At 44.9% G+C, this 16,584-nt stretch overlaps 2 protein-coding genes across 8 annotated transcripts in view; one reads left to right on the plus strand and one right to left on the minus strand.

Moving 5' to 3' along the window:
• HSD11B1 (hydroxysteroid 11-beta dehydrogenase 1) overlaps positions 1 to 6,235 on the plus strand; it is a 66,881-nt gene extending 60,646 nt beyond the window's left edge. For all 7 annotated transcript variants that reach the window (XM_081489679.1, XM_081489681.1, XM_081489678.1 and 4 more), the window contains 2 exons: positions 3,901 to 4,044; positions 5,617 to 6,235. In XM_081489679.1, the coding sequence (XP_081345805.1) occupies positions 3,901 to 4,044; positions 5,617 to 5,834 (362 nt within the window). In that variant the 3' untranslated portion in view covers positions 5,835 to 6,235. The remainder of the gene's footprint in view (positions 1 to 3,900; positions 4,045 to 5,616) is intronic.
• The window catches only part of C5H1orf74 (chromosome 5 C1orf74 homolog), a 111,231-nt gene that overhangs the window by 60,577 nt on the left and 34,070 nt on the right, over positions 1 to 16,584 (minus strand). The window lies entirely within an intron of this gene.

Genomic DNA, 16,584 nt, shown 5'->3' on the forward strand with positions numbered 1-16,584 from the left:
CGCAAAGAGTCGGACATGACTGAACAACTTTCACTTTCACTTTTCATTATAATGATGCTCTAGGGTCTCAGGACACCTCTGCTCTCTCCTCTTAGAAACAGTATAATGAATAAGTTATGCTATCGGGCATACAGGCTGAAAGCCACAGTCACAGGAAACTAACCAATCTGATCACATGGACCACAGCCTTGTCCAACTGAATGAAATTATGAGCCATGCCGTGTGGGGCCACCCAAGATGGACGGGTCATGGTGGAGAGTTCTGACAAAATGTGGTCCACTGGAGAAGGGCATGGCAAACCATTTCAGCAGTCTTGCCTTAAGAACCCCATGAACAGTATGAAAGGCAAAAAGATAGGACAATGAAAGATGAACTCCCCAGGTCAGTAGGTGCCCAATAGGCTACTGGAGATCAGTGGAGAAATAACTCCAGAAAGTATGAGGAGATAGAGCCAGAGCAAAAACAACACCCAGTTGTAGATGTGACTGGCGATGTAAGCAAGGTCTGATGCTGTAAAGAGCAATATTGCATAGGAACCTGGAATGTTAGGTCCATGAATCAAGGCAAATTGGAAGTGGTCAAATGGGAGATGACAAGAGTGAACATTAACATTCCAGGAAACAGTGAACTAAGATGGACTGGAATGGGTGAATTTAACTCAGATGACCATTATATCTACTACTGTGGGTAAGAATCCCTTAGAAGAAATGGAGTAGCCATCATAGTAAACAAAGTAGTCCAAAATGCAGTACATAGATGCAATCTCAGAAATAACAGAATGATCTCTGTTCATTTCCAAGGCAAACCATTCAATATCACAGTAATCCAAGTCTATGCCCCGACCAGTAACACCAAAGAAGCTGAAGCTGAACGATTCTGTGAAGACCTACAAGACTTTCTAGAACTAACATCCAAAAAAGATGTCCTTTTCATTATAGGGGACTGGAATGCAAAAGTAGGAAGTCAAGAAACACCTGGAGTAACAGGCAAATTTGGCCTTGGAGTACAGAATGAAGCAGGGCAAAGGCTAATAGAGTTTTGCCAAGAGAACGCAATGGTCAAAGCAAACACCCTCTTCCAACAACACAAGAGAAGACTCTACACGTGGACATCACCAGATGGTCAACACCGAAATCAGATTATCTTCTTTGCAGCCAAAGATAGAGAAGCTCTATACAGTCAGCAAAAACAAGACCGGGAGCTGACTGTGGATCAGATCATGAACTCCTTATTGCCAAATTCAGACTGAAATTGAAGAAAATCAATTAGAAAACCACTAGACGATTCAGGTATGACCTAAATCAAATCCCTTACGATTATACAGTGAAAGTGAGAAATAGACTTAAGGGACTAGATCTTATACACAGAGTGCCTGATGAACTATGGATGGAGGTTCATGACATAGTACAGGAGACAGGGATCAAGACCATCCCCAAGAAAAAGAAATGCAAAAAAGCAAAATGGCTGTCTGAGGAGGCCTTACAAATAGCTGTGAAAAGATGAGAAGTGAAAAGCAAAGAAGAAAAGGAAAGATATACCCATCTAAATGCAGAGTTCCAAAGAATAGCAAGGAGAGATAAGAAAGCCTTCCTCAGTGATCAATGCAAAGAAATACAGGAAAACAATGGAATGGGAAAGACTAGAGATCTCTTCAAGAAAGTTAGAGATACCAACGGAATATTTCAAGCAAATATGGGCACAATAAATGACAGAAATGGTATGGACCTAACAGAAGCAGAAGATATTAAGAAGAGGTGGCAAGAATACACAGAAGAACTGTACAAAAAAGATCTTCACGACCCAGATAATCACGATGGTGTGATCACTCACCTAGAGCCAGACATCCTGGAATGTGAAATCAAGTGGGCCTTAAAAAGCATCACTACGAACAAAGCTAGTGGAGGTAATGGAATTCCAGTTGAGCTATTTCAAATCCTCAAAGATGATGCTGTGAAAGTGCTGCGCTCAGTATGCCAGCAAATTTGGAAAACTCAGCAATGGTCACAGGACTGGAAAAGGTCAGTTTTCATTCCAATCCCAAAGAAAGGCAATGCCAAAGAATGCTCGAAGTACTGCACAATTGCACTCATCTCACACGCTAGTAAAGTAATGCTCAAAATTCTCCAAGCCCAGGCTTCAACAATACATGAACCATGAACTTCCAGATGTTCAAGCTGGTTTTAGAAAAGGCAGAGGAACCAGAGATCAAATTGCCAACATCCAATGGATCATCGAAAAAGTGAGAGAGTTCCAGAAAAATATCTATTTCTGCTTTATTGCCTATGCCAAAGCCTTTGACTGTGTGGATCACAATAAACTGTGGAAAATTCTGAAAGAGATGGGAATACCAGACCACCTGACCTGCCTCTTGAGAAACCAGTATGCAGGTCAGGAAGCAACGGTTAGAACTGGACATGGAACAACAGACTGGTTCCAAATCGGGAAAGGAGTATGACAAGGCTGTATATTGTCACCCTGCTTATTTAACTTATATGCAGAGTACATCATGAGAAATGCTGGGCTGGAGGAAGCACAAGCTGGAATCAAGATTGCCAGGAGAAATATCAATAACCTCAGATATGCAGATGACACCACCCTTATGGCAGAACGTGAAGAAGAACTAAAGAGCCTCTTGATGAAAGTGAAAGAGGAGAGTGAAAAAGTTGGCTTAAAGCTCAACATTCAGAAAACTAAGATTATGGCATCCAGTCCCTTCACTTCATGGCAGATAGATGGGGAAACAGTGGAAACAGTGGCTGACTTTATTTTGGGGGGCTCCAAAATCACCACAGATGGTGACTGCAGCCATGAAATTAAAAGATGCTTTCCCCTTGGAAGAAAAGTTATGACCAACCTAGGCAGCATATTAAAAAGCAGAGGCATTACTTTGCCAACAAAGGTCCATCCAGTCAAGGCTATGGTTTTTACAGTAGTCACGTATGGATGTGAGAGTTGGACTATAAAGAAATCTCAGTGCTGAAGAATTGATGCTTTTGAACTGTGTTGTTGGGGAAGACTCTTGAGAATCCTTTGGACTGTAAGGAGATCCAACCCATCCATCCTAAAGGAAATCAGTCCTGAATATTCATTGGAAGGACTGATGCTGAAGCTGAAACTCCAATACTTTGGCTACCTGATCTGAAGAAGTGACTCCTTGGAAAAGACCCTGATGCTGGGAAAGATTGAAGGCAGGAGGAGAGGGGATGACAGAGGATGAGATGGTTGGATGGCATCACTGACTCAATGGACATGAGTCTGAGTAAATTCTGGGAGTTGGGGATGGACAGGGAGGTCTGGCATGCTGCAGTCTATGGGGTCGCAAAGAGTCGGACACAGCTTAGCGACTGAACTGAATTGAACTAATCGGGCATATGCCCACATATCCTCCAAAATACTGAGAACTAACTAAGTATTAACCAGGCTGATGAAAGTAAGAAAAGTGATTTGGAGTAGAAAATGAAGACAGGAATTTTCATTCCCCTTGCATAGAAAGACCAGTGACAGGTCTCTGTGCTGGTAGAGAGCTCTTGCCAAACACTTGCATTCCAGCGCTCTTGGGTCAAAGGTGGAAGAGTTGCCAGGTGTGAAATTGCATGGCTCTTTTGTAATCCTACTTATTTACCACCTTTACTAAAAGTCTAACTAATCCCTCTTCAATGAAAGTTTTCCTGCATCCCACTCTACACCATATCCCAGTCCATCAAGGGGAGTTTCTTTGATGCCATCATGTTTTTTTCTTTCTAAAATTCAGTACAGCAGGATAATCTCTTTGGGGAGTAGAGAAAAACTAAGGGTAGAAGCACTTCATGGAGGTTACAAAGCCTGCTACAGATAAAGCACAGATCAGCTCTGTCAGAGCTGCAATGGATGACCATGTTAACCCACTTTTGTATCATTCAGGGAAAATAGCTTCTCCACTTATTGCTGCCTATGCTGCAAGCAAGTTTGCTCTGGATGGGTTCTTCTCCTCTCTCAGGATGGAATATGAGGTGACCAAGGTCAATGTGTCAATCACCCTCTGTATTCTTGGCCTCATCGACACAGGTAAGGTCAAGAAATTGGAATAAATGGCCTGCAGATGGACTGTCTGTCTTACTATTGTGGGTAAAGAGGGTGCTGAACTCCCTGACATCATCGTGTGTCAAGCACTGCAAACCAGTGACAGCGCTAGTCCCCCTTTAATGAAGTGTTCTGTCACCTGTGGAGCCTCTGACTGCTCTTTAACCCTTCTCTCCATTCTGACCGCCAACTGTGCTGAGTAACACCACATTCATCACCTGACCCCATTCTGAACACCTTAGGTCCCTCATGAAAACTCAATGGCCATTACTTTCCTATGTGAGATTATTAAATATGAGTTTGTTTTCCTTAATAACATATCAGTAATAAGTCACAGATGTCACAAATCCTTTGATATGTTGTGCTGAGAGGGACACAGCATCATTTGGGGGGTATTCCTGTCGAAAATACACAATCTCATTCTAATTATGAGAACAATAGGGAAAAAAACCAAATTGAGGGGGTTTATATAGATCCATTGAACAGAACTCTTCAAAAGTGTCAAGGCTATGAGAGACAAGGAAAGAGTGAGGAACTGTCAGAGATCGGAGGGAAAACAAGAAAAAATTACTATTAAGTGTACTCCTGGGTAAGATCCTGGAACACACAAAGGTCATTGGTGAAAAAAATTAAGTCTGCAGCTTAGTTAGTAATATTGTTCCAATGCTATCATATCTATTGTTGATAGTTGTATAATGGTTATGTATGATGTTGTGATTGAAAGATGTAAGGAAAGACTGCACAATTTTTAAAACTTTTCTGTAAGTCCTAAATGCAAGTTTATCTAAAATATGTGATAGGTATTATTTAAAATCTTTATTGAAGGGACTTCCCTGGCAGTCCAGCGGTTAAGACTCCGCACTTTCACTGCAGGGGGCATGGGTTTGATCCTTGATCGGGAACTAAGATCTCACACTCTGCACAGCCAAATAATTTTTTTTAAAAAAACTTTGAATACATTGAGTAGTACTTACAGAACAAGAAAGAGAGAAAGACAAAGACACACAGTGAAACAAGAAGGGGTGGAGAAAGAGAGAGAAGCTGGGTAGGAAGGACACAAATCGTAGGAGGAGAGAGCAGGTAACAATAGTTTCCCTCCAAGTGAAAGTGGTTGGTGTTGCCAAGGGAACAAAGGCCTGGATTCCTGTCTGTCTCTTCCTTTTACAAGTCAGTCCTCATTATCACACCTCACTCTGGTTTTGCTCATTGACTCTTCCCATCATATGACTTCTATCCTCATTCTGCTCCCCAATATTACTCCCTCACTCCAACCAAAACACCCAAGAGAGGAGTCTGATTCATTCAAATCACTCAACTAGCAACCTCCAGTTGTCCCCACAAATTTCCATCCAGGAAGACCGGGTCCATATGAACACTGAGATTCTCTTTGCCCAATAGGCCCTCAACATACCCAATCTTCTCCATGTATTCCCGACAGGGCCCAAGCAAGCACTGGCCAACAGCCCCTAAAAGCTAAGCTGCTGGTGTCTGCAGGCCTTCCATCACGTAGACTCTACTCGTCTTGGATAACCACACTCTTCTCTTCTCGCTCTACAGACACAGCCATGAAGGCAATTGCTGGGGTATATAATGCAAAAGCATCTCCAAAGGAAGAATGTGCCCTGGAGATTATCAAAGGGGGAGCTCTGCGCCAAGATGAAGTATATTATGACAGTTCAATCTTGACTTCTCTCCTGCTGAGAAATCCAGGGAGGAAGATCATGGAATTTCTCTCCTTGAAGAGATATAATATGGAAAGATTTATAAACAACTAGGCACTTCCTGAGGTCTGGGCCTCATAAAGTGAGCTTGGAACAATCCAGCCTGGTATTTATCCGAGCTCCATCAGGAAGGTATCTCCCCAGAGAGATAAATGAGTGGCCCCAGGGGACTGCAAGTCACACACCACATCTCACAATTTAAAGGAGTCCCTCTAACACTTGTGGAAAGGTAATTACAATGAATGCCATGAACCAGCAATTGTGAAACTGACAGTAACCATAGATATAATTCCAAGATAGTTACATCAAGTTTACCTCAAAGGTAATAAGGCTATAATGTTTAATCAATATTAATTCTGATAAAGGTCACATAAACTTTGTAAATTCATATCTCATGGCTTTAACTTCGGTTCATTCAGCATGATTCCATTAAAAACCATAACCTATACATGTGAGATTTTGAGTGTACGTTTCTTATTTTTTGATATGAACCTCTTATCTGCTTTTGAGTTGAAGAAATCACCCTACTTCATTTAGTGAACATAGCATCTTCCCCATTTTGTGTATTTCAGATGCTCTTTATATTATTTCATACTGTTCCTCTGGAAAGGAGAACATCTGAGCATGAATAAACAGAGCAAACCCAGAGAAGTGGAGGTTCCTGTGGTTCTGTGAAGCCACAGAACCTACACCTGTTCAATGTACTCACAGTGCATCAAGCATCTATAATTTACGTGTGGACACTCAATATTGGAAGTTTGTCGAGGAGAGGTTGGAGTTCAAATCATGTCACTCACACATTTAGTCATTCATTCATTCAACAAATATCTATCCAACACTTGCCAGGTATCACTTGACTACAACCAAAGAGGATACAAAACACTAACAGCTCCACAAAGCCCCATATTGGCCAGGTCCTCCAGCAGGTGAGAGTGGAAAACTGGATAATTCTAGTGGAGTTTAATGAAAAGGAGATTCTTCACAAAAGTGTGGGCAAGGTTATAGGGAAGTCACAGAGGTAATGTAGCATCTCCAGGTTAGTTTCGGCTATTTTCAACCCCAGGCCTGCCACTGGGACAAGAGGAAAGAACTGTTACAAAAGCCCAGAGGGTAAGAAATGTTTTCAGAGTGCCATAGGACAGGAGCTATGATACTCAGTTAAAGGACGCCACCAGCCCACCAAGGGCCACAAAGGAGGGATCTGGAGAAATAAATACACCTCCCCTCTGATTCCCTGCTGGTATTTTCAATTAAGTGAACAGAGGGGCAAAGTGCAGATTGATATAAACCATACAAGTCAGCATACCCAGGCACACAGCAGGGTGGGGAAGGATGGAGAGTGTTTTGGAGGGACAGATGGAATACATCCAGCACAAACTCAGCACTCCCAAATGCAGGGTTTCCATGGGAAGTGATGTAGGGACCCAACACATGGGCCTGGAAGTGTAGGGCAAGTTTCCTTTTCTGGCCTCTTAATCTAAAGTGCTAGGCAGCAGAACAAATTGCAGTCCACTGAGCTGCCAGCCACATGGACAAGGAGCTGGATCTGGAGTGTGAAGATGGCCGAACTTTTCTTAGAGAAGAGACCTCCTTAAGTTATGCCCAGGGAGAGGAAGCAGGAGAAATCTGACCAAGGCTTAGAATTTGCTTGAGTAGAGGTTAAACGTCTTACTATGTGAGGCTTTCCCCAGAATTCAAAAGGGATGATATCAGAAATTAGGTCTGGACTTCCCCAGTACTCCAGTGGGGAAGAGTCCACCTGCCGGTGCAGTGGACACAGGTTCAATCCCTGGTCTGGGAACTGGAGGCTCTGGGGCAACTAAGCCCAAGCACCACAACTACGGAGCCCACGCTCTAGAGCCTGAGAGCTACATCTACTGAAGTCTGTGCGCCTAGAGCCTGTGCTGCACAACAAGAGAAGCCACCGCAGTGAGAAGCCCACGTAACACGAGAGGGTAGCCCCCACTCGCTGAAACTCGAAACATCAAAGATCCAGCACAGCCAAAAAGAAATAAATAAACTTTAAAAAAGAGAGAGAGAGAGAGATTAGGTCTGAGAACTGAAGCCACTGACACCCTCATCATTTGCTGTCTTCACTAGCCTGGACATTACAATTCCCTCATCTTCAGCGACATGACTTTACTACTCCAAGCAACTTCTGTCCAGGAAGATAAATGGTACAAGCCAATTTAAAAATGCTCAGTTTTTCAATAGACAGCATCAAAAGGCTATTACTCTTCAAGACTCTTTGGAATCCTCATGTCAGAACTCTGTCTTCACTGTGCTCAGCAATCAGAAATGCTTGCATCATGACCCTTCTCCAGTTCTAATCAAACCCCCTCACCGCAAGCCCACATTAAACCAGATCCCAACACTTCATAAACACCTCATTTTGCCCTCCCATTCTGAAAGGCTGCAAGTCTCCATCAAGGTAGTACCTCCTCTCACCTGAGTAAGCAATCAACTCAGTTCTTTGTCTCACCAACCAGTGGCTGTATTGTTTCAGGGAGCCCTTCCCAAGGGACCCTCTCAAGGGCCCTCACCCAGCTCCCCACCTGGCTCTCCTGCCCCTTGAATATCTGCCCACTCTCTCCAGAGCCAAGGGCCACATAGATGACACCACCCTTATGGCAGAAAGCAAAGAGGAATTAAAGAGCCTCTTGATGAAGGTGAAAAAGGAGAGTGAAAAATCTGGCTTAAAATTCAACATTCAAAAAACAAAGATCATGTCGTCTGGTCCCATTACTTCATGCAAATAGATGGGGAAACAATGCAAACAGTGATAGAAAAGACTTTATTTTCTTGGAGTCCAAAATCACTGTGAATGGTGACTGCAGCCATGAAATTCAAAGACGCTGCTCCTTGGAAGAAAAGCAATGACAAACCTAGACAGCATATTAAAAAGCAGAGACATTACTTGGCCGACAAAGGTCTGTATAGTCAAAGCTATGGTTTTTCCAGTAGTCATGTATGGATGTGAGAGTTGGACTATAAAAAAGGCTGAGCACTGAAGAATTATTGCCTTTGAACTGTGGGGCTGGAAAAGACTCTTGAGAGTCCCTTGGACAGAAAGATCAAACTAATCAACCCTAAAGGAAATTAACCCTGAATATTCATTGGAAGGACTGATGATGAAGCTGAAGTTCCAATACTTTGGCCACCTAATGCAAAGAGCCAACTCACTGGAAAAGACCCTGATGCTGGGAAAGATTGAAGGTAGGAGGAGAATGGCATGACAGAGGATGAGATGGTTGAATGGCATCACCGACTCAATGGACATGAGTTTGAGCAAGCTCCAGGAGATGGTGATGGACAGGGAAGCCTGGCGTGCTGCAGTCCATGGGGTCAAAAAGAGTCGGACACAAATGAGCGACTGTATAATAACAACAACCAGCAGCAAAACGGCTTTTATCATTAGATGAGATCCATGTAAAAGGACCTAGCCTGCTACGTTCAGTTCATAATAGGCTTAAAAATATATCTGCAAGGATGACGGTTTTCACATTGTATGTGGAACCCAGAGGTTCATCACTCACTTTTCGCCCACAGTGACATGAAAATTCAGCATTTCTTTGTGAATTCCAAAAGCAATTCCACTGTCACTGAAGGTATTAGTGAACACTGTCATCTTTTTTTTTTTTTTGAACACTGTCATCTTTTCCCAATGTTTCAGAGGAGGGAAGGAAGGCTGGGTTCACATTCAATGGGAAGGCATCATTTAACTCAAAAGGCCCCTCCGGGCCAGGTCTCTTTCAAGTGCTTCCTCCGGCTCCATCTCTTCCCTAACTCCGACCCCAGAGTGCTCAGCTTCCACCCTCCTTCTGCGCCCCCCACATCTATCATGCAAAGTGGATTCTGACTCTAACTGGAGACCACCCAGCAATATTTTTTTTAGCAAAAATATTCTTTTACCACAAGGAATTACTATACTAGCTGTTGGGAAAATTTTAAGTCACCAAAAATTACATACGTGGTTAGAGCTAACCCAAACCAAAACACCAAAAACAATTTTAATATCTACCCATAGGCTGTCAATGGGCTTCCCAGATGGCTTAGTGGTAAAGAACCCCCTGCCAATGCAGGAGACTCAGGAGATGGGGGTTCAACCCCTGGGTCAGGAAGGTCCCCTGGAGGAGAGCATGGCAACCCACTCCAGTATTCTTGCTTGGATAATCCCACGGACAGGGGAGCCTGGTGAGCTACAGTTCATGGGGTTGCAAAGAGTTGGACACGACTGAAGCAAATGAGCATGCAGGGTGTCAAAACTATGAAACCACTGTATCATGATAACAAGAATAGCATAGCATATGTACTCACATGGAAGGACCTTCCAGACATACCTTGAAGTGTATAAAACAAGTTGCTTACAAATATGTATAATATAATCCCACTTATGTTAAAATTATATATATATATATTATTATATATATAATTATATATATATATAATGGGGAGGTCTGTGCACATGTATGTGTGAGCATGAGTCTATGGAATGAGGAGGCTAACTTGCATGAAGCACTCTTCTCAGACCTGACCAAATTAGGAATGGCTTCCCTCGGAGGAGCAGACTGCGATTCCTGTAATGGCAGTGTTATGGGTTGAACTGTGCCCCCCCACCAAATACAGGTTGAGGCCTTCATCTCCGGTTCCTCAGAGCAGTATTTTCATTCATGAGTCTGCAGTCTGGGCAGGGTTCCAAGAGGACAGCTCACTTCTGCTCCGCTCAGCACAGCTGGGCCGGCTCAAAGGCTGGGAGCTAGAATCGTCCACAGGCTCCATCACACACGCAGCTTGTGCCTGAACTGGAAAGACTGACTAGCTGGAGCCTGGAACAGCGAGGGCTCCTTTGGCGTCCCTAGCTTTCCGTGGCCTCTTCTCGTGGTCTCTCAGAACAGCAGCTTCAGGGCTGCCCGGACTTCTTACAAGGTGTCTCTGGGCTCCTAAAGCATGTGTCCTGAGAGACAGAGCCGGGCAGAAGCTGTATTACCCATGGTGACCAATCATAAGCTGGTCGTGAACAGTTACGAAGATCCACCCCACTTCAAGGAGACCAGGCAGACCCCCAGCTCGACAGACGAGTGTCATGTCCGTTGTGAGAAGAGCATATGGTACGGGACCCATATGGGTGCAGCCACCTTTGTCAGCTCCAAGAGACAAGGAAGGTCATAAGATCTGCTCTTACAGACCCAGAATCGGGGGCTTCCGTGGGCAGCACAAATGGGGCAAGAAGCCAGGTTCACAAGAGCTAAGGCCCTGTAGATTGTTGATAAGATGGGGGCAGGAGATTGATGAGGAAGAAAGGAGATGAACACCGAGCAGAGGCGTGATTAGATGACAAATTTACAGCCAAAGTTGAAATAAAATTAGTTTTGCCTTCAGCCTGAACTTTCAGGGTTCACCTTGGGCCCAAATACATATGAAGACTTCAGCCTGTGTTCAGTAGAAACCAGCTGCTCCTTGATTCTGCTCAACTTACCACATATTAGACGGCATGGGGAAGGCAAGAGAAGCTATAATATTAAAGTAGTTAATAAACTAAACTTTTGGTCTTTCCAAAGGAGTGTTGGTAAATGCTTAACAACTGACTCTCCAGAAAAGAAAAAAGAAAGCAAGCCTGAAATGTAACATTTGCCTACTTCAGTGATGCGAACACTCTCACCAGGGCCAACCTGAAGCCACCAGTTACACCCCTGCATGTGTATTAGGAGAGCTGTGCACGGCAGGCATCAGCACTCACCCTGACTTTCACTTTGCACATTCTTGACAGAATTAGTTGCTCTTAAAGGCCCAGCTCAGTGCCTCGCTCCTCTTCCCAGGACTTGAAAGAAACAGAACAGCTTGTTTCTATCATTACTGGAGAAGAAGAGGGAACCAGGGCTCCCTGAGACAGGGGACACCCACATCCTTCACCTCTCTGGGTGTCAGCACCTCACATGAAGTCGTGGCCTGAACCCAAGTGTCCGAGCTCTTGAGTCCACCTTCATGTTCCCTAGCACTGCATTCCCCGGAGAGCAATAGAAAAAAAGCCCCGGACGGTGGGTGCATCAAGGAGAGATAACAAAAAGTCTGGGAAGTGCAGACCAGCACCTCCAGGAGCCAGACTCCTGCATTTCCAACTATCCATCCTCCTCCTTGTTACTGTGGGGTCCCAAGACAGTTGCTCCACCTTCAGCATCCCTCTGTGATTCAAGCCGAAAAGAGAGAGAGAGAGAGAGATGTGAGAGGCTAAAAGCGTGCACCAGCTGAACCCGACCCCTAACAAAAAGCCAGTGGGAAAGCTCCGGTCAGGACTTCGGCTCGCATCCCATGGGCTAGAGTCACGTCTTGGGACCACCCCTCCCTTCAAGAGAGGTTGAGAAATGAAATTTTCAGCTGAGCACAGGTCCACCTCAAACAAAAATGGGGTTCTGTTAGGCAACCGCAAATGTTGGTCACAAACATAAATCACCTCAGAGGCAAGTCTGAGATACAGAGTAGGACACCGTCCCTCAGATGCCAGGCTCCCAACCGTGGTGATGGGATGGACCATCTGCAAGGCCCTAACTATGACTCCTTCTCCTCAGTAAAGAAGGTAAGAAAAGGCCCCACATATCAGGTAGCAGGGAGCCCTGGGGTGACTCCCAGGCAGCGACTCACATCCACAGGGGACAGGCATCCAGCTGCCGTTTCTGGAAAGCTCCCTCTCAAGGGCAGGTAAGTCCCTCCTCGCCACCAAGTCTGTCCACACAGGCTGGGCTCTGTGGGCCTTTCTTCTTGGCTGGGCGGCTCTCAGCCAGCATCTCAGACCTCCTGTAGAGTCCACAGCAAGCTCCAGAGATTCTCCAGAGCAGTGGTCTCTGAAAGTTTTGATCTCACACTTCATCATTAAAACATGATTGAAAGTGAAAGTGAAGTCGCTCCATCATGTCCAACTCTTTGCAACCCCATGGACTGTAGTCTACCAGACTCCTCAGTCCATGGAATTTTCCAGACAAGAGTACTGGAGTGGGTTGCCATTCCCTTCTCCAGGGGATCTTCCTGGCCCAGGGATTGAACCCGGGTCTACAGCATTGCAGGCAGACGCTTTACCGTCTGAGCCACCAGGGAAGCATGATTAGGCAAATGTATTTCTGATAGGTATATAGCTACTATTTATATAATGCATGCAGGCTATATGTGTGCTAAGTCACTTCGGCCATGTCTTACTCTTTGCGACCCTAAGGACTATAGCCCACCACGCTCCTCTCCTCTGTCCATGGGGATTCTCCAGGTAAGAATACTGGAATGGGTTGTCATGCCCTCCTCCAGGGGATCTTCCTGACCCCGGGAAACCCGTGTCTCTTATGTCTCCTGCACTGGCAGATGGGCTCTTGACCACAGGCACCACCTGGGAAGCCCATTTATATAATGTATGTATCCCATCTGAATGCAGAGTTCCAAAGAATAGCAAGGAGAGATAAGAAAGCCTTCCTCAGCGATCAGTGCAAAGAAACAGAGGAAAACAACAAAATGGGAAAGACTAGAGATCTCTTCAAGAAAATTAGAGATACCAAAGGAACATTTCATGCAAAGATAGGCTCGATAAAGGACAGAAATGGTATCGACCTAACAGAAGCAGAAGATATTAAGAAGAGGTGGCAAGAATACACAGAAGAACTGTACAAAAAAGATCTTCACGACCCAGATAATCACGATGGTGTGATCATTCACCTAGAGCCAGACATCCTGGAATGTGAAGTCAAGTGGGCCTTAGAAAGCATCACTACGAATAAAGCTAGTGGAGGTGATGGAATTCCAGTTGAACTATTTCAAATCCTCAAAGGTGATGCTGTGAAAGTGCTGCACTCGATATGCCAGCAAATTTGGAAAACTCAGCAGTGGCCACAGGACTGGAAGAGGTCAGTCTCCGTTCCAATCCCAAAGAAAGGCAATGCCAAAGAATGCTCAAACTACCGCACAACTGCACTCATCTCACATGCTAGTAAAGTAATGCTCAAAATTCTCCAAGCCAGGCTTCAGCAATACGTGAACCGTGAACTTCCAGATGTTCAAGCTGGTTTTAGAAAAGGCAGAGGAACCAGAGATCAAATTGCCAATATCCGCTGGATCATTGAAAAAGCAAGAGAGTTCCAGAAAAACATCTATTTCTGCTTTATTGACTATGCCAAAGCCTTTGACTGTGTGGATCACAATAAATTGTGGAAAATTCTGAAAGAGATGGGAATACCAGACCATCTGACCTGTCTCTTGAGAAACCTGTATGCAGGTCAGGAAGCAACAGTTAGAACTGGACATGGAACAACAGACTGGTTCCAAATAGGAAAAGGAGTATGTCAAGGCTGTATATTGCCACCCTGCTTATTTAATCTATATGCAGAGTACATCAGGAGAAACGCTGGGCTGGAAGAAACACAATCTGGAATCAAGATTGCCGGGAGAAATATCAATAACCTCAGATATGTGGATGACACCACCCTTATGGCAGAAAGTGAAGAAGAACTAAAGAGCCTCTTGATGAAGGTGAAAGAGGAGAGTGAAAAAGTTGGCTTAAAGCTCAATGTTCAGAAAACTAAGATCATGGCATCTGGTCCCATCACTTCATGGGAAATAGATGGGGAAACAGTGGAAACAGTGTCAGACTTTATTTTTTTGGGCTCCAAAATCACTGCTGATGGTGATTGCAGCCATGAAATTAAAAGACGCTTACTCCTTGGAAGGAAGGTTATGGCCAACCTAGATAGCATATTTAAAAGCAGAGATATTACTTTGCCAACAAAAGTACGTCTAGTCAAGGCTATGGTTTTTCCAGTGGTCATGTATGGATGTGAGAGTTGGACGGTGAAGAAAGCTGAGCGCCGCAGAATTGATGCTTTTGAACTGTGGTGTTGGAGAAGACTCTTGAGAGTCCCTTGGACTGCAAGGAGATCCAATCAATCCATCCTAAAAGAGATCAATCCTGGGTGTTCATTGGAAGGTCTGATGTTGAAGCTGAAACTCCAATACTTTGGCTACCTCATGCGAAGAGTTGACTCATTGGAAAAGACCCTAATGCTGGGTAGGATTGGGGGCAGAAGGAGAAGGGGACGACAGAGGATGAGATGGTTGGATGGCATAACCGACTCGATGGACATGGGTTTGGGTGGACTCCGGGAGTTGGTGATGGACAGAGAGGCCTGGCGTGCTGCAATTCATGGGGTCGCAGAGAGTCGGACACGACTGAGCGACTGAACTGAACTGAACTGAATATTTACTAACACAAAACATATACAAAACTAGAAATCTTAAAAAGACAAGAATAAAAAAATAAATACAGAGAAATTCTAATATTTTTCTCCCTACACCCCAGTAGTCCCTGCAACACGTCCCCTTGGGAGACTATGGTTCTAAAGTTGTGTGAGAGGACTTCCCTGGTGGCTCGGTGGTAAACAACCCACCTGCCAATGCAGGAGACACAAATGGCTGGATCTCTGGTTCGGGAAGATTCCACATGCCGCAGAGCAACTAAGCCTACACGCCACAACTATTGAGCGTGTGCTCTAGGGCCCGAGAACCACAACCTCTGAGCCCACGCGCCACAACTACTGAAGGGCACACACCCTGTGCTCTGCAACCAGAGAAGCCACAGCAGTGAGAACCCCACGGACGACAACTAGAGAAGAGCTCCCACGAGCTGCTACTAGAGGACAGCCTGCCCAGCACAGCCAAAAACAAATTTATTTAAAAAATAAAATAAAGTTGTGCAGGAAGAAGTCAGCACACGTTACACTACTTACCAGCCCTTTGGGACCTGAGTTACAACCTTCCCTTGGCTCAGAATGCACTCCCGTTCTTCTCTGAGGATGTTACACGTTGAGTAGAACCCGTACCCCTTCTTCTGGCCCTACCAGCTGTCCAGAGAATTTGCCAAGAGCCCACATTCTTCTTCATCAGTGCCCAGAGCACAGGGACACACGTGGTAATCAGGTCCCAGGAGCATCCCTTCATTTCTCGAGGGAGGTATGTGAACCAAACTAACTTGCAACATTAAGGGAAAAAAACACAGCCATGCTCATTACACAATGTCCCCAGCAGTGTGCTTCAGGGTCAGCTTCTCAGCACCCCTGGGTCTCCATCCCACCCAGAGGGTCGCCAGTTCACAAAGGATGCCAGGGGAAGTCAGGACACACCTTACTTGCTGTATCCTCCCCTTCTAGTTGTTAGACTTCAACTTCATTAACTTCTCTAGTTGCTAGACTCATAAGTTTCCTAGTTAGAGTTAGAATATGTCTAAATTCTCTAGTTTTTAAAGATGGGGGTGGGAGGTAGGGACAAGGACAGGGCAAATGTGAAAAGAAGAGGCAGACAAGAAAAAAAAAAAAGAGAAGTTTTAAATAAAAGGTGAAATAGGACTTAGAACTACAATGCCCACAGGGAAAAAAGAAAAAGAGCCAGGAGAAGTAGACCTAGGTCTGCACAGATCCCAGGACACACAGGGTGAGGACACACTCAGCCAAGAAAGGAGAAGGGAAAATGGATTCCTAAAAAATGAAGGTACCAAATGAGCACCTGCTGAGTGAGGAGGCTTGGGAGATGGGAGTTTCTAGGAAGGAAGCAAAGGAAACAGAAGTCAAACGGGAGCACATATTGGCTCATGGCACTACCTGGAACCAAAGTGTGGAAACGGGACTAGTCAAAAGATACACACCAACCAGGACAGAAGCCTGAAGGACCCAAGAAATGGCATTGTTGGCTGACCTGGGACTCTTGGTGGGGGGGCGGGGGTGCTTTGGGACCTCTCTCACACTGTTCTTGACCAGCCTGTGGCCCCTGAACTCCAGGTAACAAC

Source organism: Giraffa tippelskirchi, chromosome 5 (assembly GCF_054371585.1).
Source record: "Giraffa tippelskirchi isolate mGirTip1 chromosome 5, T2T-mGirTip1v1.2.pri, whole genome shotgun sequence".
Taxonomy (NCBI): Eukaryota; Metazoa; Chordata; class Mammalia; order Artiodactyla; family Giraffidae; genus Giraffa; species Giraffa tippelskirchi.